Genomic DNA, 23,278 nt, shown 5'->3' with positions numbered 1-23,278 from the left:
TGTGATTCCCAGTGAGGCCTTATCCTAACATTTCATTGGATAAACCGGCAATGAGGTGCCTAAGTCTCTTTGTGAATCTAGCCTATAGACTTTTAGAAGAGGTGTACAATTAAGTTACCTGGACAATTTTCCTTGTTGAAGAGCGGGAAGTGCATGACAGTGGGAACGTCCTTCCCTCTGAAGATGTAGCAACTGGAAGGAGTATCTGTGTTCTTCAGCTTTTCTGGGTCTATCTTGGGAAATGGGATGTTATTTGCCTCACAGTAGTTGGCAGTTTTCTTGATGGTCTGGGAAGGAGGCAAAAGTGATTTTAAAATAAATAAATAAAAAATTACCATCTCCACTAATAAAATGTGATTCCACTAATATGTCCAGGCTAGAGAGTTAAAAATATGCCTAACCTATGGTATGGAGACATTCCAAAGAGCCCTTAAGGAACTGACAAATAGAAGGTCTCCAATGGAAACCACACATGACCCTGATGTTCTAGGTTCAATAGAAATGTGAACTGAGTTCCAAAAGTCAATTAGAACTCTGCAAGCTCACTAAACTCAGCCTCACATATCGCCATAAGTGATATTGTCTCCCTCTAGTGGCCACAGCTAGAGATTTTGTTTGAATTTGTAAAAACAAACAAACAAAATAACAACACTGGTGCTTTTGGAGCTGAACGTCTGGGTTGGATTCCTGCTTGTTACTTTGAGCTGAAGTTTTCAAGGCCACCTAATGGACTAATTTCAATGCAAACTGGTACTCCTGTTCTTTTTGCGGATACAGACTAACACGGCTGCTACTTTGAAACTTGTTTCTGTAGGTACTAAACAAATAAAAAGTGCTCAAACCTATTGATTACCATTCCGGTCATCAGATAGGACTGTGATACACACAAAGGCACACCTTTGGCGTAAGCAGTTTCCATTTTGTACACTGAGTAAAACTGAACTTCAAGGAATTTCCTCTTCATCCATAACATCCAAAGGGAAAGAGAGGTCATACTGAGTCGCTCATGGTCGATCACACTCCCTTATCCCAAACACAAGCGACCTTGGCAGAGAAAAATGTAGATATTCCCAGTATATCCTATACATCCACACATTTCAAATTGTGATCCACACAGCGCCTTCAGGGAATCCAAATTACTGCTGCTAACTACGTGTAACCTCATTGTATCATGGGTCAGTCCTGACTATTTGTGCAATGCCCTGGGCAATGGATTCTTAATCCTGAATGGGGCTTTGAGTGACATCACAATAAATAACAATAGTTACCTTGAAAGGATCCTTACTGCTGAAGTCAAAGGAAAGGATCAGTTTCACTTTCCTCTCTGGACGCAGAACAAGGGGGTAGGCGGAATTTATGCCAATGCCGGCATCGATCAGGTTGATGACTTCATCCTTATCCAAGCCAGTGGATTTAGCATCACCTGCGAATGTGCATCCAAGTATTGTTTTAGGCTGTGATTTTTCCAATGGGTCACAGTGAGGTAGGTGCCCAAATCCTCCTGAATGCCATGTGAATTTTCAAAGGTGCCTAAACTGGCAGATAAACTCCTAGTGGGATTTCCAAAGGAACCTAACCAGGTTAGGCACTGTCAGGAGTAAGGACCTGCAGCTAGTCTGCTTACATGCTAACTTAACCTCTTGGCAGTCTAATGAGCACAACTGGGCCCCCACTGAGTCACCTGATTAGCCCAAGCACCTGACTGGCTGTGAGGATCTGCAGACCTGTTCTTATGACCCATGGCTGTGAGAGTTCCTGCTCCTACCCTGTCCTCAGCCTTGCACCCACCTTGCCTTGCTGCAGGTAACTGGCTCTGATTCCTGGCCTCTGACTTTGGCTTTGACCTTCAGCTCTGATTCCAGCTACTGGTGCCTGCTGTAACCCCTAGGCCCGACTCCTGTTCTAACTGTTATGCATGACCGCCCCCATCCTCCTCACTGATAGGTACATAATTCCAATTGAAATTAGTGGGAGTTAGGTGCCTAATCTGCTGGGTGCTTCTGTAATTACCACTAGGGGGCAGACTTGCAAAGGTGGGTTGGTGCCGAAGGATACAGAAAAAAGAACAGGAGTACTTGTGGCACCTTAGAGACTAACAAATTTATTAGAGCATAAGCATAAGCTTTCGTGGACTACAGCCCACTTCTTCGGATGCATACAGAAGTGGGCTGTAGTCCACGAAAGCTTATGCTCTAATAAATTTGTTAGTCTCTAAGGTGCCACAAGTACTCCTGTTCTTTTTGCGGATACAGACTAACACGGCTGCTACTCTGAAGGATACAGAGACGCCCAATGGAATTTTCAAAAGTGCCCAGGTCCCAGAATGTTAAAGATATTTAGGTGCTGCTGTGCGTGGTGCCTAACAGATTTAGGAGACTACATCTCAAATTTAAAAAGGGATTTAGGCACTTAGGAGCCAAAACCCCATTGACAGATCAGTCATATGTTGCAACACTGAGTACAGCGACATCTAAATACCTTTAACAATCTGAGTCTGAGTGTCTAACTCCCATTAACCTCAGATGTCTGTCCGTATCTTTAGGCACCAAAATCTTGCCCTTAGCCACTTTGAAAACCTCAGCTTTAATTTTGAGAAATTAGCCTCTAAACCGGCTCAGTAGCACATGGGCATCATCTATTAACACATATTCAAACCAGCATTTGATAAGTATCCATTTTAGGAGAATCCTGGATGACTTATTAAGAAGTTCTGAGCCAGGGAAATTCAGAATCATACTAGAACCAGGCACGACTAACGTTTGCTTTGACACTAGCTCACAACAGAGTGGGGCAACCACAGCAACAATGCATTGACAATCATGGATTCAAAAAAAGCCCCACATTCCCTTCAGTTGCATTTAGTCCCTTTTATTTACTTCTCATGAACACTCAAAAAGTCAATTAGAGCTGGTCAAAAACTGAAAACAAGTAATTTCTTCCACCTCCCCAAAACTGTTGAAATTTCAAAGTTGTTTCATTCCACAGGGATGGAAGCAGATTCATTTTCTGTTTTTCATGAACAACGACAGAGATTTCAATACAATAATTCCCCAGAAAATTTTGATACATTTTTTTTCTGTGAAAAAGTTGAGTTTGGAAAATGGCCATTTTCTACTCACAATGAATATATTATTTGATAAATGTTGACGAGCTCCAGAGAGCTCATGCCTTACAGATAAACGTGGACTCTTTGTAATATCCTTCTAATAAAGCCTTATAAAGTATGTTTCCACACTGGCTCTCAAATAGCCGTGAGTGGATAATGCAAATTAAAAAATATTCAAAAAAGTTTGTTGGAACAAAAAACAGAAATTCCCTTTTTACTGCTACTTTTATGCTCTCTCGTGCACAAGAATGTTTGTAGGTCTGTGATAATTGTCATAGTCCTCAACATCCTCCCTCTGTGACCTTGAAAAAGTCATTTCTCATTTTTGTACCTCTGTTCTCCATTGGTTCAAAGGGAATAATAAGAGGTCTCTGTCTAGAAGGAAATTTTTACCTGTCATGGGGTACTAGGGTAATATGGCAATAGGAAGAACAGGAGTACTTGTGGCACCTTAGAGACTAACAAAATATGCATCCGAAGAAGTGGGCTGTAGTCCACGAAAGCTTATGCTCTAATAATTTTGTTAGTCTCTAAGGTGCCACAAGTACTCCTGTTCTTCTTTTTGCGGATACAGACTAACACGGCTGCTACTCTGAAACATGGCAATAGGGATTACCAAATACAGAATTTGTGATAATTTTCATGACACTATCTTCAAAGCTCTTTATTGGCTATAGTATAGTCATCCCCTCCCATGCCCACCCCTCTGCTGCCCCTATTGCTCATTATACCATATCACCTTCCCTTCCCAACACCCAACCTCTGCCACCCCCTAATGCCCATTATACTATACAGCTGCCCCTTCCCCACCCCCACCCTCTGCTGTCCCTAGTGCCCATTATACAGTATAGCACCCCTTCCCCACCCCCAACCTCTGCTGCCCTTAGTGCCCATTATACTTGAAGGCCATTTGTCTGAGCCAGTATGGCCATTCTTATGTTCTCACCTGCTGCTGCCCCCTGCAGCCTATTATTCAACACAACTGCCCTTTTCTCATTCCTTTCTGTTTAATCTATTCACTGCCAAAACAGAACCTTGAAAAAGAGAGCAATTCACCCCATGGATGTACATACATGTGGAAAGTACAATTCAAATGCATTTTGCTTACGACATTTGTACAGAAAGTTATGGATGCTCCCCCATCTCCAGTGGAAGATACAGATACAGATTTTCCAAAACAATTGACATGCACTTGATACACTTCCTGTTAAGGAAAATAAATAAATTAATAAAAATAAAAATCAGAGCTGAAAATAAGTAAAAACAAATAACTAGAGGAAATCTGTAGACATGTTCTTCCTTTTCCCCCCCTCAGTTTTTAGTACGTGTGAGTAGGGACAGAGATGGGTATTTGTTGATCCAAAGGCACTGAGGTAGCGTAGTGCCCCTTGTAGAATAATTTCAATAAACACAAAGGGGATTCTTCCCCTGGGGCTGCTGGACTCAGAAGAACAGGGTGTGCCTGTCTGGTTTTCTAGCTCCCAGACTGACTGACAGAGCCTGTGCTTCCAGAACATCATGATGCAGGTTCTCCTATGTGCTGGGCCATTAGGAGTGGTTGTAGCCCTCACTGAAAATGGAAGTTTCTTTGCATTTACATAGACATAATTCAGGAACATCTCTAGTATGACAGGACATGGAATGAGGATGGAGTGTGAGGTGAGAGTAGCACATGTGCATGGAACAAGGGGGTTATGGAGTGAGTGGGCAGGGGTGAAGAGTGGCTGAAATTAGTAGGCAGCAGGTTTAATACAAACACAAGGAAATAGTTTTTGCACACAATGCACAATTAACCTGTGGAACTCATTGCCATGGAATGTTGTGATGGTCAAAATACAAATGACTTAAAAAAAACCCAACTAGATAAGTTCATGGAAGATAGGTCAAATGATATTCGCTAAAATGATCAGGGGTGTAAGCCCGTGCTTGGTGTAACCCTAAACCTCTACCTGCCAGAAGCCTGGAGGGAAAATCAGGGGTGGATCTCTCCAAAATTGACCTGTTCTAAGGTCTGGGACTGGCCACTGTCGGAGACAGGATAATGGGCCAGATGAACCATCGTTCAGACCATTAGGCAGTTCTTATGTTCTTATCTGAAATCTAAGGGTAAGAGTTTTGAAAGTATTTAGGCACCTAAAGATGCAGATAGGTGCCGAGTTGGATTTTCAAAAGTGCCTAGGAAAGTTAGGAGTAGCAAGTGAATTGTAAAAACAGGTGAGATTTGTTGATTTGAGGATATTAACTTTGTATATTTTTAATGTGATGTCGACAGTTTGCATTTTAACTATTTATAAAGCTTTTATTTGCTGACTCTCTGCATCTGCTGCCATTAAATTATAGTCTCTCTCCCCACAATTTCCCACAGCTGTGAAAATGTAAAGCAATTAAAAATCGGAAAAATTAAAAACCAAATTGTACGAAGCCAAATTCAAAAATCTAAATCACTGGGAATAGACACCATTAAATTAGGCTTGAATAAAGACTGGGAGTGGATGGCTCATTACACAAAGTAGAACTATTCCCCCTACTGTTAGTCACACCTTCTTGTCAATTGTTGGAAATGGGCCATCCTGATTATCACTACATTTTTTTTAATCTCCTGCTGACAATAGCCCACCTTAACTGATTACACTTGTAATAGTTGGTATGGCAGCACCCATTTTTTCATGTTTTCTGTGTATATATATATATATATATATATATATATATATATATATATATATATATATATATATATATATATATATCTTCCTATTGTATTTTCCACTGCATGCATCCAATGAAATGGGTTCTAGCCCACAAAAGCTTATGCTTAAATAAATGTGTTAGTCTCTAATGTGCCACAAGTACTCCTAGTTATTTTTACCAGAAGAACTATCAGAACTCTTTCGGTTTTCCCCTTAAAGTGTCGGGGAGTGGAGGGAACAGTAGAAGAAAGAGCTGAAACACTCAGAATGATGAATTATGCAGAGAAATTGTTAAATTACGAATGTTCTTCCTTTTAGGACACATCTGGTTCTTTGTTCCCACCTCTGGAGCAATAATTCGGAAAGTCAAGAGGCTGGCTTTCTTTGAAAAGCCCCGTCTAAGTGACACAAGGTTTCTATAAAACTTGCCTCCATGTTCTGTTTCAAAAATCCTGCCGAATTCAGCACACTCCTCCATTCTTGCTGCCAAGGTCTTTGAACTCCAGGTTTCACTCATTTCACAACACTTCTGGTAGGAATTCTTGCCCTTGTGTTCTGCTTAAATAATGGGTGAAATTAGGTTAGATTTGGGACAAGCTTCAGATGTGTTTAGGGGCACAGGGATTTTCAAAGGGGTGTGAAGGCAGTTTCCGTGCCCAGCTCCCATGGAAAGGCAACAGGATTTGGGCTGTTAACTCCCTTAGGCCCTTTTGAAAACCTCAGCCTGTGTGTACTGGAACAGCCCTGGGCATTTGTGAAAATATTGTTATGTGGTCATGGAACCAAGCAGGCAGCAATTCATTCACCTGATAATTGGGATTACCTAAGGTGCCTAAGGAAGTCAACTTTAGACCCATTTGAAAATCCCATTTTAAATTATTAGACACAGGGACATCTAGTAAATCTAGTCTCGCTGGTCCACTTGCCTTTCAGGACTTCCTTCAGCTTCCCAAAGACTCCCTCGCAGTCTTCCCCAGCTGAGGCATGACCGTGAAACTCCAGGAGGAGGAGGGCACTCCGACAATGTGTACAAGTGCAATGAGTACCTGGGAGGAAAGAGAACATAATGTGGCCAACAGGCAGCTGTTTATCCTTTGAGCACCCAGATGTGGAGAGAGGAAAGACTCATGTCCTCAGTGCCCAAGTCTCTTGAGAGCAGGGATGAAACAGCCAGTGTAGGGTCAGACACCTGGCTGCTGAATCTGTTTGTACCTGGTGTCCTAGAACATCAGGCCGCACTTCAGTAGAAGGAGTGTAATGGTTAGAACTCACTTTCCAATGGCACCTAGCTTACGGTGTGAGCTACCTGGGGCTCTTCAAATTTTATGTATTTATTTATTTTATTAAAAATGACTGTTCAACCAAATTGGAATTTTGGTTAAAAAGAATTAGTTTTCAGATGAAAAACTGAAAACACAAATTTTGATTAAAATAATCCATTGATATATTCCAACGCCAGAAGAGACCACTGCAGTCAACTAGTCTGACCTCTTGTGTAACACAATAAACTGTATTCACTGGTTTGGTTTCACATAAATTATTTTGTTTTATTTATTTATTTTTATTTGAAAATGAGCATTTTTTCTCTCATACATTTTACCAAAAACTGAAATGTTTTACCATAACCAGAAAAAATCAGCCTCAGTTTTGGTTTATTGTCTGAACCTTCCCCAACTTCTTGCAGAAAACACTTTTCAATGCGTTCTAGTGCTGATGTGAAAACAACTTGAGCCCTGTAGAGATAAATGCGCATGCCAGGTAGAAGTGTATTCCCTATGGATTTCACCCTATAGATCTAGGATTTAGGTACCCAACTTCTATTGAAATTTAATGGAAGTCAGGCACCTAATTCCAGTAGGCTCATTTTAAAAAATCCCACCATTGATGCTAAAGTTATTCATCAGCATCTTGAAGGACTGGGGCTACAATTATCAAGCAAACCTCAGGGAGGTAGGAATTCAACTTCCATTAAATTTTACATTCTTCTGAAAATCCCATCATTAAAGAATAGACTGTCATGTGGCATGGCAGAGCTGGGGCGGGGGAGGGGTGGTAGTTAATAAAGGCTGTGAATGACAACCTGTATATCCAGCTATATAATGACTTACCTCCTCCAAGTGGAGGCATGGCCATTTCTGATGTGTTTTCTGCAAGAAACAATCAAACCACCAGTTAGAATTATGTAGTTACTGATTCTCTGGCCTCCTAACACCCAAAGCCTGCCCCTGCCAGCCTGTCCGAAATTCAAACATTAGCAGCATTTTCCTCACCTGTCAACCTGACTCCATCAGCCCCCTCTTTGGTCCCACCCTGCAGCATCTTCTTGCATCAATCTGAAACATCCTCAGTACCTAGCACAACTCCACCCAGGCCAACTCTTAACAGAATGTTGGGGTCACAATGGTTGACATTCCCATGTGGTGCAGGACTGCGATGGAATAAGGAGCCCACAAGAAACTCCTTTCAGCCATGCTGCCAAACCAACAATCATGGGTTTCTCCAGAGGTGCAAACAGAGAAGGACAGGGGAATATTCCCCACACATACTGAAATATCAACCAGTTTCAGCTTTGAGCTGCTTCTTGCTGACTAAACTCTGAGGACGCCTTTTGGGCATTCTAGGATAAATGCAACTACCACTGCTTAGCATCACCCAGCTGGTCCTGGACCTACAGAGGTAAAGGAAAGTTCACCTCCATCTGTCAGGCAGTTGAGACAGAGAAGTAACTACAAGAAACTCTGTTCCTTGCAGGGGGTTTGTACAATTTAACTGGGTTGAACTGGGTTAAGCCTGGTATGGGAGAGGTGAATCAGGCCAGTGATCCGAGGAATATAATACCCACATCTTCCATGTGTAGGCATGTCTGACAGCTGTCTTAGAAGAAATAATGCAAAAACTCATTAGGATTATATAGTTAGCTCCTCTCCGGCTTCCAACCATCCGCAGCTGGCTCTGTCCAGTCTGCTCCAAATTCAAGCACTAAAATTATCTTCCTCACTTGTCAGCCTGACCCCCTCAATGCACACTTTCATACCTCTCTAAATGTCCTTCTTGCATCAACTTCAAACACCTTCTGCACCTGGAACAACTCCACCCAGCCAATTCTTAGCAGAGGTTTAGGGTTATAACGGGTGATATTCCCATGTGGCGAGGGATTGTAATGGTACAAGGACACCAACAGAAATGCCTCTTCAGACAACACTACCAAACCTGAAGTCACTAGATTTTCCACAGGTACAATCAGATAAGGGTTAGGGACATTTCCTACTCAGGCTCAAATGACAATGAGTTTGAGGTTTGAGCCACCTCATGCTGACTTTGCCATTTGGACCCACTAGGATAAGTCCACGTACCACTGAAAAGCCTAAAATACACTGGTTCTTGTAGACCTCCCATGAGAAGCAAACCAACACCCCATTAGTATTCTATAATTATCACCTCCATGACACCTAACTCACACACCCTCCAGCCAGTCAAAAAAATCAGTCATCCTCCCCGTCCACCTAATTAGTTCAGCATAAAAACATAAGAACAGCCATACTGGATCAAACCATCTAGGACAGTATTCTGTCTTCCGACAGTGGCCAATGCCAGGTGCCCCAGAGGGAATGAACAGAACTGGTAATCATAGAATCATAGAATATCAGGGTTGGAAGGGACCTCAGGAGATCATCTACTCCAACCCCCTGCTCAAAACAGGACCAATCCCCAACTAAATCATCCCAGACAGGGTTTTGTCAAGCCTGACCTTAAAAACCTCTAAGGAAGAAGATTCCACCATCTCCTTAGGTAAACCATTCTAGTGCTTCACCACCTTCCTAGTGAAAAAGTTTTTCCTAATATCCAACCTAAACCTACCCCACTGCAACTTAAGACCATTACTCCTTGTTCTGTCATCTGCTACCACTGAGAACAGTCTAGATCCATCCTCTTTGGAACCCCCTTACAGGCAGTTGAAAGCAGCTATCAAATCCCCCCCTCCCCATTCTTCTCTTCTGCAGACTAAATAAACTCAGTTCCCTCAACCTCTCCTCAGTCATGTTCCCCAGCCCCCTAATCATTTTTGTTGCCATCTGCTGGACTCTTCCCAATTTTTCCACATCTTTCCTGCAGTGTGGTGCCCAGAACTGGACACAGTACTCCAGATGAGGCCTCACCAATGCCAAATAGAGGGGAATGATCATGTCCCTTGATCTGCTGGCAACGCTCCTACTTATACAGCCCAAAATACTCTTAGTCTTCTTGGCAACAAGGGCACACTGTTGACTCATATCTAGCTTCTCGTCCACTGTAACCCCTAGGTTCTTTTCTGCAGAACTGCTGCCTAGCCACTCGGACTCTAGTCTGTATCAGTGCATATGATTCTTCCATCCTAAGTGCGGGACTCTGCACTTGTCCTTGTTGAATCTCATCAGATTTCTTTTGGACCAATCCTCTAATTTGTCTAGGTCCCTCTGTATCCTATTCCGACCCTCCAGCGTATCTACCACTCCTCCCAGTTTAGTGTCATCGGAAAACTTGCTGAGAGTGCAGTCCATGCCATTTTCTAGATCATTAATGAAGATATTGAACAAAACTAGCCCCAGGACTGACCCTTGGGGCACTCCTCTTGATACTGGCTGCCAACTAGACAAGGGGCCATTGATCACTACTCGTTGAGCCCGACGATCTAGCCAGCTTTCTATCTACCTTATAGTCCATTCATCCAGCCCATACTTATTTAACTTGCTGACAAGAATACTGTGGGAGATGGTATCAAAAGCTTTGCTAAAGTCAAGTAATAACACATCCACTGCTTGTACTTGTAATGATATCACAAGATCCAATGGCCACACATAGAATCTAGACAAATTCAGACTGGAAATAATGTGTAATTTTTTTAACTTTGAGAATAATTTTCCACTGGAAAACCTTACCAAATATCATGGTAAATTCTCCATCACAGGCAATTTTTACATCCAAATTGGGTATTTTTACTAAAAGCAACTGCTCTATGAATTATTTTGGGACAGTTCTCTGGCCTGTGTTATACAGCAGGTCGGGCTAGATGGTCACACTGGTCCCTTCTATCCTTGGAATCTGTGACTCTCTTATGGATATTAATTTCTGCCTTTTTAGGTTTAGATTATATCTCATTGAAAGTGGTTTAAGGTAATGCAAGAAAGCCACTCTTATGCCAGAACAAGAGCGTCCACATGAGGGTTATTCTGGTATAACTATACTTGGATAACTGGTAAAACTTCCCATGTAGAGAAGTCACATATTTGCTTTCAGGGTGATTTTGTTCTGGGCAAGCATTTATCAAAAAGATACTATGTATGTTAACATTCACTAGAAAGGGGGAATGAGATCCATGAAACTCACATATATCATTAATGCAAATGGCTTGATTTAGCTCTGACTTGGTCTACACTTATAAGGCATATGTGAGTTAGTCACAGGAGTGAAAAAAACACACACATCGCTATGACAACCCCTCCTCCCCCAACTCAGTGTAGACGCAGCTATGAAGATGGAAGAGTACTTCTGTCAACGTAGCTAATGTTGTTGGGGGAAGTAATGATAATATACTGGCCAGTAGTGAAAGTAACTTACAGGACTTACCGGTACTGCCGGAGTCCTGAGGAGGGCATGGCCTCATCTGGAAGAGGCGTGGCCTCATCCGGAAGAGGCGGGGCCTCTCAAGATTTAAAGGCCCTGGGGCACCGGCTGTGGCTGGGAGCCCCAGGGCCTTTAAATCACCCTGGGGCTCCCAGTTGCAGAGGTGGCTGGGAGCCCCCGGGGCTCAGGGGCAAATTAAAGGGTCCGGGGCTCCAGCCACTGCGGAGCCCCGAGCCCTTTAAATCCCCGCCGCTGAAGTCAGTGCGGTCCGGCACGGCGTACTGGCTTTTGCCGGTACGCCATACCGAACCGGACCGGACCAGACTGGCTTACTTTCACCTCTGATACTGGCAGAAGAACTGTTGCTGTTTGCCGCATCTATGATAGGGGGGCTGTAGCGCAGCCATAACTGCTCATAGTGGTGCAGATCAGAACTAGCTCCTTTCATATCAGTGGAGTCATGGCAGGATAAACCCAATGTGAGTTATAAGAAAAATTGGCCCATGGTTCCAGAAATAGAATGACTCACCTGCTCCACCTACTGCATACTCATGTTTTCCTCTCAGTCCTCCGGAAAATATTTGGAGAACAAGCTCTGAAAACAGAAAAGAAAACATGCACATTGAGTCATTTCACATAGTTAAGGACACTAACCATATCATCTAGGACTGTGGGTTTTAACCTGTGGACCCCTAGGGATCTGCAGACCATGTCTAAGGGGTCCGCAAAAGGTTGTCATTACCATAAAATAGTGGTTTTCAACCTATGGTCTGTGGACCCCTTGGGGACTGCAGATTATGTCTAAAATTTCCAAAGCTCCTCTATTTGAAAATTTTTAGATCTCTGCAGATTCCAAAAAAAAAAAAAAAAAAAAAAGGATTGATAACCACTGAGCTAGGAAATCAAAATTCAGTTACAAGGCATTGAAGATCTGTCACCCAGGGTTTTTAAAGGGAGTCATTTTTTTTTCTTTAAGGTTTGAGGTTTTCTTAACTCTAGACATCAGGGACATGGTTTTGATCTGATCTGCATTAGTGTAACTCAGAAGGATAGTGGGTAAGGAACAGAACTTCTAGCCTGTGGGAAACTTTGGACATTCTGAAATTTGTTTTCATCTCAAATTGATTCAAAAAGTAAAAACTTCAAAATATCTTGGAGGATTGCAATTGTGAAATATTTCAATTCAGAATTATCAAAATGACCGTACTAAATATTTCCTTTGAACAATAGTGAAGCATTATAAGGTAACAAAAATATTACCTATAAATATATAATATAAAATATAAGTTAATATATATTTTAGCTAGCTAGTTAAAAAATAAATAAAAATTGAAACCAAATGAAATAATAAAATTGACACAAAATGATAAAGTCAAAACAAAATACTCCATTTTGATTTTGTAGCATTTTGAAAATTTTCCATCCAAAATCAGAATCGACACATTCCCACAAAACTTTTGATTATCACAAAGCAGGATTTTCTGGTGGAAAATGGTTTAGTCAAAATGTTTGAACTAGCTCTATTCAAAAGTAACTCTGCTGTTTTCACTGGAATTATTCCTGATTCGTGGTACTGTAAATGAAGACACAATTTGTCACTGTGGAGTTACGCCAGTGTTAAATCAGCCTGAAACCAGAATCAAACCTTAGATTTTATCATTATCTAAGTTTTATAATCTGATCATTATTTAAAAAAAAAAAACACCACCACAAATATTAAGGCCAATCTTGAGCATTTGCTTCCCTTTAAAATCATAAGTAACTAATCAGCTAGTTTCAGATTTCCCTGACACCTCTGTACAGTGGGCCTGATGTCACTTATGCTGGTATGAAGTAAGGGGAATTCCACTGATTGCTAATCATTTGCTCCTGATTTATGCAGGTGTAAGTGAGGCCAGAATTTGCCCAAGTGTAGATAGTTCCAAAATCAGAATGAAGTTCAAGATCAGGATTTCATCTCAACTGAGAATTTCAAAGCCACCTAAAGGAACTGAATTTCATTGTTCATTGCACTTGTAGAATTTGAGATGAGAAGGCCATTACATTTCACACAGATATCCCTGGTGGAACCCAGTGACCTCATTTAAACTGAGGCAGTGCTGAACTGTTGTGTGCCACAGCCCGAGAACAGGAGATACTGAGGTGCACATGAGGCAGAGGTCCTGCAATAGCAGGGAATGATTAGGTGAGACATGCCTATATAATCTCAACAGGTGACCTGCACACAATGCTGCTAAGAAAGGGGAATAAATCCCCATAGTTCATGCCAATGTGACCTGGGGGGAAATTCCTTCCTGATCCCAAATCTGTTGGACCTGTAGCATGACTCACCAACCAAGCATCTAGAAACAGAATTCTCAGTACCACCTTAGAGCATCAGCCTACCCCAGCTGCTGTCCCATCTCTAGAGGTGGCTGATTTTGGATGCTTCAAAGGAAGGCTAATAATAATTAAGAAACAGCTTACAAATGTGCACCAGGGAACAAATTCCTTCCTGATTCCTCCAGGTGACTGAAGCATGAGATTAGATTATGCCCAACTCTTCTTTAAAATTAGTGGAAATTAGGCTCCAAACACCCAAGTCAGCTTTGAAAATCTCATCTTTAGATATAATAATCTGGAAATTATCTGGAATGCTGGAGATTTTGAAAGGCAAAAAATGAGAGTTAGGTGCTCTGTCTCCCTTTGGCACCCTTGAAAATCCAACCCATCCACAACTGGCAGACACCCATGGGCTGCTTTAGGCTACTGCTACTAATACTAAGATTGTTGGACACATGACAGTATCACTGTGATAAACAGTAGGGCATTGGGATCATTGCTACAGAATGGTGCAGTAGCTCCTCCAATGGGGACCTGTGCTGATTCCACTGATGACCTGTCCATAACTTCAATATGCAGAAATGTCAGTACCTTTTAAATATTTAATGTTTTCCTCTATGCATCCAAAGACACTTCCCCATAAACCTGAAAACAAGAAGGAAAATACCTTATTTACAATGGCACAAGTAAGAGTTCATTAAGCCCTTTCCCTTTAATACTACATAAAGAGTTGCCTGGATAAAAGCCCCACTGGTAGAAAAGTCAAGGGGGCACTGGCAGGCCAGTCTCTGATGGGTTATGTGCTTTTGCAATTCGATTCACACATTCATCCATAACTGAAAAAATGTATTGTAAGTTGAGGCGGTCAACAAATTTCCAATGGAATATTTTTGCATCAGAAAATACTCTTTTGTCAAAATTTAAACTTTCCATGGGAACTTGTTGATTTTGATAAAATTTCATTTGAAAAATAAATGTGAAAGGAAACATGACCTATTGGAACAGAATCTTTCAATTTTTTCATTTTGAAATTACCTTTCATTCCCAAATGTATTGGCTTTTATAATTCAGTGTAAATGAAACTATTACAGAAATAGGAAGGCAATGTTTCAATTTTATAAAAACAGAACATTTCAATTGACCCAAAATGGAAATCATTTTGTGGGAAAGGTCAGAATTTTGTGTTTTAGTCCTGATTTGGAATATAAACAAATTTCCACATTTCCTATAAATGTAAATACCAAATTTTCAACAGCCCTAATAAATAGTATTAGTATTTGTAATATCACAGTGCCTATGTGACACAGGAATGAAGAATGACCCCATTGCATTAGGTGCTGTACAGACAAAAGAAAGAAAGACATTCCCTGCCCAGAGTTTGATAACTTTTGGAACATCTCTGCCCTATAGTCAGTTGAGAGATGGGTGTGTTAAATGTATTTATTATGTTTATAATCCTAACAGGATTACTTTTATCACAGGATCATGGAAATATAGGTCTAGAAGGGACCTTGAGAGGTCTTCTTGTGTATCCCCCCACAGTGAGGCAGGACCAAATAAATCTAGACCATCCCTGATGGATGTTTGTCCAACCTGTTCTTAAAAACCTCCAGTGATGGGGATTCCACATCCTTCCTTGGAAACCTAATCCAGAGTTTACCTACCTTTTCACTTGGAAAGTTTATTTTCCCCCTTAAGGATAAATAATTGCTTGAGTTATCATACATTAGGAGATGTATTTTGAAGAATTGTCAAAGGCACCCAGAGCTAGGATGGACTGTGTTTAATTGGTATAGTTCAAATTTGAATGAATGAATGAAGCTGGAATATTCAAAGGAAGTAAGGCAGTTTGATACCCAGGGTGGGATTTTCAAAAACAACTAAGTGGCTTAGGAGCACACATCTCCATTGACGTCAAATGATCCTTATACCGCATTTTAGGGTGTATAAGTAGGAGCATTGCCAGCAGATCAAGGGATGTGATCATTGCCCTCTATTTGGCATTGGTGAGGCCTCATCTGGAGTACTGTGTCCAGTTTTGGGCCCCATACTACAAGAAGGATGTGGAAAAATTGGAAAGAGTCCAACGGAGGGCAACACAAATGTTAGGGGGCTGGAGCACATGACTTATGAGGAGAGGCTGAGGGAATTGGAATTATTTAGTCTGCAGAAGAGAAGAATGGGGGGTGGGGGATTTGTTAGCTGCTTTCAGCTCCCTGAAAGGGGCTTCCAAAGAAGATGGAGCTAGACTGTTTTCAGTGGTACCAGATGACAGAACAAGGAGTAATGGTCTCAAGTTGCAGTGGGGGAGGATTAAGTTGGATATTAGGAAAACTTTTTCACTAGGAGGGTGGTGAAGCACTGGAACGGGTTACATAGGGAGGTGATAGAATCTCCTTCCTTAGAGGTTTTTAAGGTTAGGCTTGACAAAGCCGTGGCTGAGATGATTTAGTTGGGGATTGGTTCTGCTTTGAGTAGGGGGTTGGACTAAATGACCTCCTGAGGTCCCTTCCAACCCCAATCTTCTGTGATTCTATGATTAAGCTTCTAAATCACTTAGGTGCTTTCAGAAATCACAACCACAAAGCCCATTGAATTTGTATGAGAGTTGAGTGCCTAACTGTCCTTCATCCCTTCGAAAAATCTCCTCCCTACATACACACACATGCACAATTGCCTCATCCTTTTAGACCCTTTGGAAATTCCCTATCTAAATAAATAAATATAAAAGAACAAGACATGCTTACACTGGATATTAACTAATAGGAAGATGAATGTTCCTGGCAGGGATTTTCAAAGGAGACCATGGGAGTTAGGTGCCCAAATTCCACTGGCATTCAATGCAAGTTGGGCTTCCAAACTTCCCTAGACACCTTAGAAATTCCCAGCTCTACTGACAGAGCAGTATCTTAGGTATTTGGACACCTGACTTCTATCCCCCCGCCCCATTTCTAACCATCATGACCTTGGAGAAGCCACTTCCCCTCTCAGTGACTCAGTTTCCTTCTCTGTAAAATGGGTATCTTGATACTAATTTTTGGAAAGCATATTGATATCCATGGATGGGATGTGTTATCTATATAAATGCTAACCATTTCAGGAGGATCTAAGTGGGTTGACAAAAAGGTGAGATGGTGGAAGAAGGGTGAGCAAAGGGGGTTACATGTGAATGAATGTCATGAGTGAGATGGAAATTAGGGTGTAGGTACAGAAGGAAGATTGAATGGAGTATGCGGGGGGAGGAAAGCTGAGTAGATACAAGCAACTGGCAAGAGAGCTCTGAAATTGGGATGAGACCTACAGGATTGGGTGGCTGGAAACATTCCTAATAGGTCTATAATATGAGGTAGATCTCACACTGCATTAGAATAACATAGTGGACTTGGTGCCCCAGATTTGAGGGGTGCGTGTACTCCAGAATTTGATTAAGCCAATTGCAGCCATATTATGTGCATTCAGGCATCATGAATTAAAAAAAAAAATAGAACACTACATAGTTAAGGGTTAATTTGAACACGCAGGGCTTCTGGAGGCAAGGTCAAATGCTAGTTGTAGGTTTGAAGCTTCTGCCTTTAATATAGAAGTTTATTATGACTAAGTTTGTTAGGAAAGTTGATTGACAACTAGCTTATTTATATTGGGAGAAGTGATGACACAGTAGGGGTCACTATGATCCATGTGTTTTGTAAAAGTTAGTTACAAAAAGAACTAGATAATAGAGTTTACTTTGGGGAAATTCTCTGCAGCTATCCAGAGAGATGTTTTTCGTGACACCAGACTCCCCAGCAGGGAAGCAACTGGCCATTACCACCCTGCTGCAAAGTACTCAATACCATCTCAGATTCTAGGTAATGCTTTGGGATGTTCTAAATCTATTGCTTATGTCTGGATGTGTTTAAATCTAATAAATTGTCATTTTAGTTAAAAGCACCGCTTATTTGTATCAATCATTTATCAGATGAAAATTGATGTGTTCCCATTGATTTCATCTTGACAATGCCTGGAGTGAAACAGTTAAGTTACCACTGCTTTGGGTTCTGAAAACCCTGGGTAACAAACCTGCAATACCTATCTATCTATTGGCTGAGAATCAGGGAATTGAATGCTTACCTTGCAGGTAGCAGATACTTTTCTCTTCGCTGTTATCTTTCAACTTCCCATTCTCGAATTTGCTTCCCAAGTCTTTGGTGCACACAAATGCCCCCAGGCCAGGAAAGCCAGACTCATGAGGGGTGAATTCAAACCAGGTGCCTGTGAAACATAGATAGGGTTTATAAAAAGGCCCTTTCAAGTGCCAGCTTCTTGTTGTCCCCTTCTTGGATGATTGCAATAATTTCTCAATTCCCTAACCATTCTGTTTGCTCTAGCAGGAAATCCTACCTCTCTTTTCACTCTGTTCACCCCATGATCATTTTCAAGTCATTTTCTATGGTGACCTTCTCCATCTGGTGTTTCCTCCTTAGGCCAGCATGTGCTGTCCTTGGATATCCCAGAAGCCTTTGGGGCCACCACAGCCTCTCTCCACCCTCCCTCCAACCACCTATCTCTAACTCTGACCCAAAAGTATAAAGAAAAAAATACTCAAAATGAGTCAAATCTAAAAGTGATATATTTAACTGTAGAGCTAATCAAAAAATAGAAACATCCATTTCATATTTTCTGAAGTTTTACAAGTTCTTTTCATTTCTGAAACTGTTCCTCATTGGGCAATTTATCACAAACTTACAAAGTCACTATTGAAACAATTACACTGGTCTACAATTTTTCAGAAGTCGTCTACTTCAGAGATAAAATGTGCTATTTATTATGTATTTTGATGTGCTGAATTCAAATATGACAATTAAAACAACTGATTGGCTACTGTTTCTAAGATATTTAAGTTTTTACATTTTATGTCTATGTATATTGTGTAGATAGTAGAGTTTTAATGATAAATTTTAAACCTAGGTCTTTTCATGTGTTTATGGTTGCTTTACATGATAATATTTCACCTGTCCTGTTTATGTAACACTTTAAAAATCAGCAAAAGGGTTATATAAATAAAATTTATTATGAAACAAAAGTCAAAAAACTATTATGTACATAGTTTAGTCCTATTCAGTGTCTTCTCGGAGCTTCTTGGCCTGTCTCTTGTATTCATTAAATGGAGCATCTCTTGTCACTGTCCAGCAATAGTCTGAAAGCATTGATGGGCTCCATTTGCCCTGATAGCGTTTCTCCATTGTTGCAATGTCCTGGTGAAATTGCTCGCCGTGCTCATCGCTCACTGCTCCGCAGTTCGGTGGAAAAAAATCTAGATGAGAGTGCAAAAAATGTATCTTTAGTGACATGTTGCAACCAATGCTTTTGTATGCCTTGAGGAGGTTTTCCACCAACAACCTGTAGTTGTCTCCCTTGTTGTTTCCGAGAAAATTTATTGCCACTAACTGGAAGGCTTTCCATGCCATCTTTTCCTTGCCACGCAGTGCATGGTCAAATGCATCATCTCGAAGAAGTTCACGAACCTGAGGACCAACAAAGACACCTTCCTTTATCTTAGCTACACTTAACCTTGGAAATTTTCCACGGAGGTACTTGAAAGCTGCTTGTGTTTTGTCAATGGCCTTGACAAAGTTCTTCATCAGACCCAGCTTGATGTGTAAGGGTGGTAACAAAATCTTCCTTGATTCAACAAGTGGTGGATGCTGAACACTTTTCTTCCCAGGCTCCAATGACTGTCGGAGTGGCCAATTTTTCTTGATGTAGTGGGATTCTCTTGCACGACTATCCCATTCACAGAGAAAACAGCAGTACTTTGTGTATCCAGTCTGCAGACCAAGCAAGAGAGCAACAACCTTCAAATCGCCACAAAGCTGCCACTGATGTTGATCATAGTTTATGCACCTCAAAAGTTGTTTCATGTTGTCATAGGTTTCCTTCATATGGACTGCATGACCAACTGGAATTGATGGCAAAACATTGCCATTATGCAGTAAAACAGCTTCAAGACTCGTCTTTGATGAATAAATGAACAGTCTCCACTCATCTGGATCATAAACGACGTTGAGGGCTGCCATCACATCATCAATGTTGTTGCAGGCTACAAGATCACCTTCCATGAAGAAGAATGGGACAAGATCCTTTTGATGGTCACGGAACATGGAAACCCTAACATCACCTGCCAGGAGATTCCACTGCTGTAGTCTGGAGCCCAACAGCTCTGCCTTACTCTTGGGTAGTTCCAAATCCCTGACAAGGTCATTCAGTTCACCTTGTGTTATGAGGTGTGGTTCAGAGGAGGAGGATGGGAGAAAATGTGGGTCCTGTGACATTGATGGTTCAGGACCAGAAGTTTCATCCTCCTCATCTGACTCAAGTGAGAATGATTCTGGTGCATCAGGAACCGGCAGTCCTTCTCCGTGGGGTACTGGGCGTATAGCTGATGGAATATTTGGATAATGCACAGACCACTTTTTCTTCTTTGACACACCTTTCACAACTGGAGGCACCATGCAGAAGTAACAATTGCTGGTATGATCTGTTGGCTCTCTCCAAATCATTGACACTGCAAAAGAATAGATTTCCTTTTCCTGTTCAACCACTGGTGAAGATTTGTTGCACAAGCGTTGCAGCATATGTGTGGGGCCCACCTCTTGTCCTGATCTCCAATTTTGCAGCCAAAATAAGGGTGATAGGCTTTCTTAACCATAGTAGTTATACTGCGCTTTTATGATGCAAAAGTCACTTCACCACAAACATAGCAGAAGTTATCTGCACTGTTCACACAAGTATGAGGCATCTCTGCTCACTTTGGCTAAACAGAAATGTGTCCCTTTGCAAAATCAAACACTGACAAATAAGAGAGCACAACACTGTATGATTTCTAGAGCTGATATAGGGCAATTTGTTCAGCAGAGTGATGTAAGCTTCGTTATGATTGCATCATCCATGACTTCTAGGAATAACATGATACAATTCATATCATGTATGATGCAATACCAGCTTCAGATTGCATCATTCATTGTTTTCCCTAAAAAGCAAGTACTGTCCAAAGCCAGTTATAGATTTATTCATAGATCCAGTCAAAGATGTATTTTAGTCATTTCTGGTTTAAATTGAGATCCCTTCCCTTTATAACTCACTTATCCTCTGCCATTCCCAAGTCAAGGGTCGTATATACTGACCCAATAGCATATCTTGAAAACTAGAGCCAATCAACAATTTGAAGCATCATTTTCATTCTCAATGACCCAGAATTAGTAAAGTTTGACTACATTTATTTCAGAAGCATTTTGGCTGTAGAGCAGTGTTATGGGAATTTTTCATTTACTGAAAAACCAGGTTTGTTGCTGTTGTTGTTGTTGTTGTTGTTGTTTTAAATGAGGAACATCAATAACCATTTTGGTAAAGAGATTTATGCAAAAAAAAAACCATTTTCTTAAAAGGCCATTTTTAGACTAAAAAAAGACATTGTTAGATTGCATTCAACTCTATTAAACAGTGACTCCACCTAGTAGTGTTTACAGTAGCAGAAAGGGCAAGAGGCAACATCAATATTTATTTTTCCATAGAGTACTTGACATTTAGATGTGGTTTCTCTCATTAATATCACCAGTGTGTTATTGTTTTACCTGGGCTGTTTTCATGTGCTTTATGCAATATCTTTGCTTCCACTGCCGCATAGATGGGGTAAGGATTTGTCCCACTTGTGGAGGCATCGTCTTGTTGAGATAACTTGGTCTGATCATACTGGAAAGTTAAGAATTGATGAGCACAGAAATACACACATTTTGGTGATGTTCCCTGTAATTCTGTTCCTGTCTAATTAGTTCAGGCTAGGAATTAGAAAGACCCTTTTTGCTGAGACCATCATCATCTTCATCATTGTTCCCTCATTCTAGTGCTTTTTTTCTGTACCTCGTGGAAACAACCTACACCCCCATGTTCATCCTTATAATATGATTGTATGGTATCTAATGCAAAGTTTGTCATGTCGGGTGTCTTTGGAAGGCTCATGATGCACTGAGCATTGTTGTCATAGTGATGTTATAGTAATTGTTGTTACAGTAACGTTATAGTAATGTTATAATTTATAATTGCATGTATATAGTTATGAGGCTGAAAATGTGTCTTCATGGCTTAAAATAAGCCCAGCCAAAAACTCTCCAAGAGCAGGGAGGCAGTTCACACCTCATCAGGGCAGGTATGGGACAAACCCAGTCCAGCCTCACAGGAACAAAGGATGATGGCCTAGGCAGCAACAAAAGGATCTGTTGGACTCTCAAGTGAGTTACCCCCCCCCTTCCTTTGGTCAATTTGGGTGTGTGATGAATCACAGAATCATAGAAGATTAGGTTTGGAAGAGACCTCAGGAGGTCATCCAGTCCAACCCCCTGCTCAAAGCAGGACCAACACCAACTAAATCATCCAGGTAATGCTCACCTGGCTCTGAAGGTGGGGCAAAGCCAAGAGGAAAGAAAGAACATGATAAAAGTGATAGACGTTTGCCATGCTCTTCCTCTCTCTTCCACCTACATCTACAGACACCACCACCACCAAGCAATTGAAGTGCTGATCAAGGGGAGAGCCTGGCTGAAGGGCAATCAGCCAGCCTGTGGTAAGAAGCATATATGTTTGTAAGGGCATTGAAAGTGTTAAGATCAGCTTAGTATCAGGGGATAGCCGTATTAGTCTGTACCCACAAAACCAATGAGGAGTCCGGTGTTTGGTCTGAAGCATGTCAGAGACTCCCCTTGGGATAACAAGCCAGGTACATATCAATTTATTTGATAAATTGACAAACTCATATAAGCTTGCAGTGTCCAACGGGCATAACTGGACAGTGCAAGACTGAGGTTCCTAGGGTTGTCTCTGGGACTGGAGATACTGGCTAGTGTTATTCGGTGGCAGAATCCAAGGAGCAGCTTACATGCCAGAGGCTGTGCGTGAACAGCCCAGGAGTGGGGGTTCTCACAGCTGAGCAGGGTAAGGCTGGCTCCCAGAGTCAAGGATTGGGGTGACCTAGCAGATCACTGGTCCAGATAACACCAGAGGGGAACGTCACAGCATTGTATGGACAAACAACAGGGTATTTACAGTCCATGGTGGTGACTTTCAAATAGACCTAAGGGAATTCGGCCCAGATTTAAAAAAATATTTAGACACCTAAAGATGCCATTAGGCACGTAGTGGACTTTTCAAAAGCACCTTAGCAAGTAAATGCCTTGGGATATGTCTATCCTGGAGAAGGAAGGTCTGATTACCAGGTGGAGACACACCAGCACTAACATGATAAAAATATCGGTGTAGCTGAAGCAGCAGAAGCAGAGGGAGGGGCTAACCACCTTGAGAATGTACCTAAGTTCTAAATCACAGCTCAAATGGGTATGTTTCCTTGAACTGGGAATTAAATTTTCAGCTCCAGTGTAAACATAGCCTGAGTTTCATCAAAATGAATAGGAATTAGGGAACAGTAATGTCAGACAAAATGTTTTTCAGAGCATTGAAATAATTTGTGAATTGAGGTCAAATTTGTTGAATTCTTCCATCTGAGAAAAAATGGTAAAAAAGTTTAAATGCTTTA

General features: G+C 41.3%; 1 protein-coding gene across 1 annotated transcript in view; it reads right to left on the bottom strand.

The window, feature by feature from the left end:
* LOC101942789 (cytosolic phospholipase A2 gamma-like) overlaps positions 1-23,278 on the bottom strand; it is a 49,237-nt gene that overhangs the window by 7,422 nt on the left and 18,537 nt on the right. The window contains exons 5-14 of the mRNA XM_065565606.1: positions 21,327-21,444; positions 17,827-17,967; positions 14,308-14,361; positions 11,924-11,989; positions 7,902-7,940; positions 6,720-6,839; positions 6,219-6,348; positions 4,215-4,306; positions 1,269-1,423; positions 119-287 (exon numbers count right to left, since the gene is read on the bottom strand). Of these exons, the coding sequence (XP_065421678.1) occupies positions 119-287; positions 1,269-1,423; positions 4,215-4,306; positions 6,219-6,348; positions 6,720-6,839; positions 7,902-7,940; positions 11,924-11,989; positions 14,308-14,361; positions 17,827-17,967; positions 21,327-21,444 (1,084 nt within the window). The remainder of the gene's footprint in view (positions 1-118; positions 288-1,268; positions 1,424-4,214; positions 4,307-6,218; positions 6,349-6,719; positions 6,840-7,901; positions 7,941-11,923; positions 11,990-14,307; positions 14,362-17,826; positions 17,968-21,326; positions 21,445-23,278) is intronic.

The sequence above is a fragment of the Chrysemys picta genome, chromosome 13 (assembly GCF_011386835.1).
Source record: "Chrysemys picta bellii isolate R12L10 chromosome 13, ASM1138683v2, whole genome shotgun sequence".
In the NCBI taxonomy this organism is placed as follows: Eukaryota; Metazoa; Chordata; order Testudines; family Emydidae; genus Chrysemys; species Chrysemys picta.
Note: the sequence above shows the minus strand (reverse complement) of the source record. Positions and strands in the feature narration are given on the sequence as shown.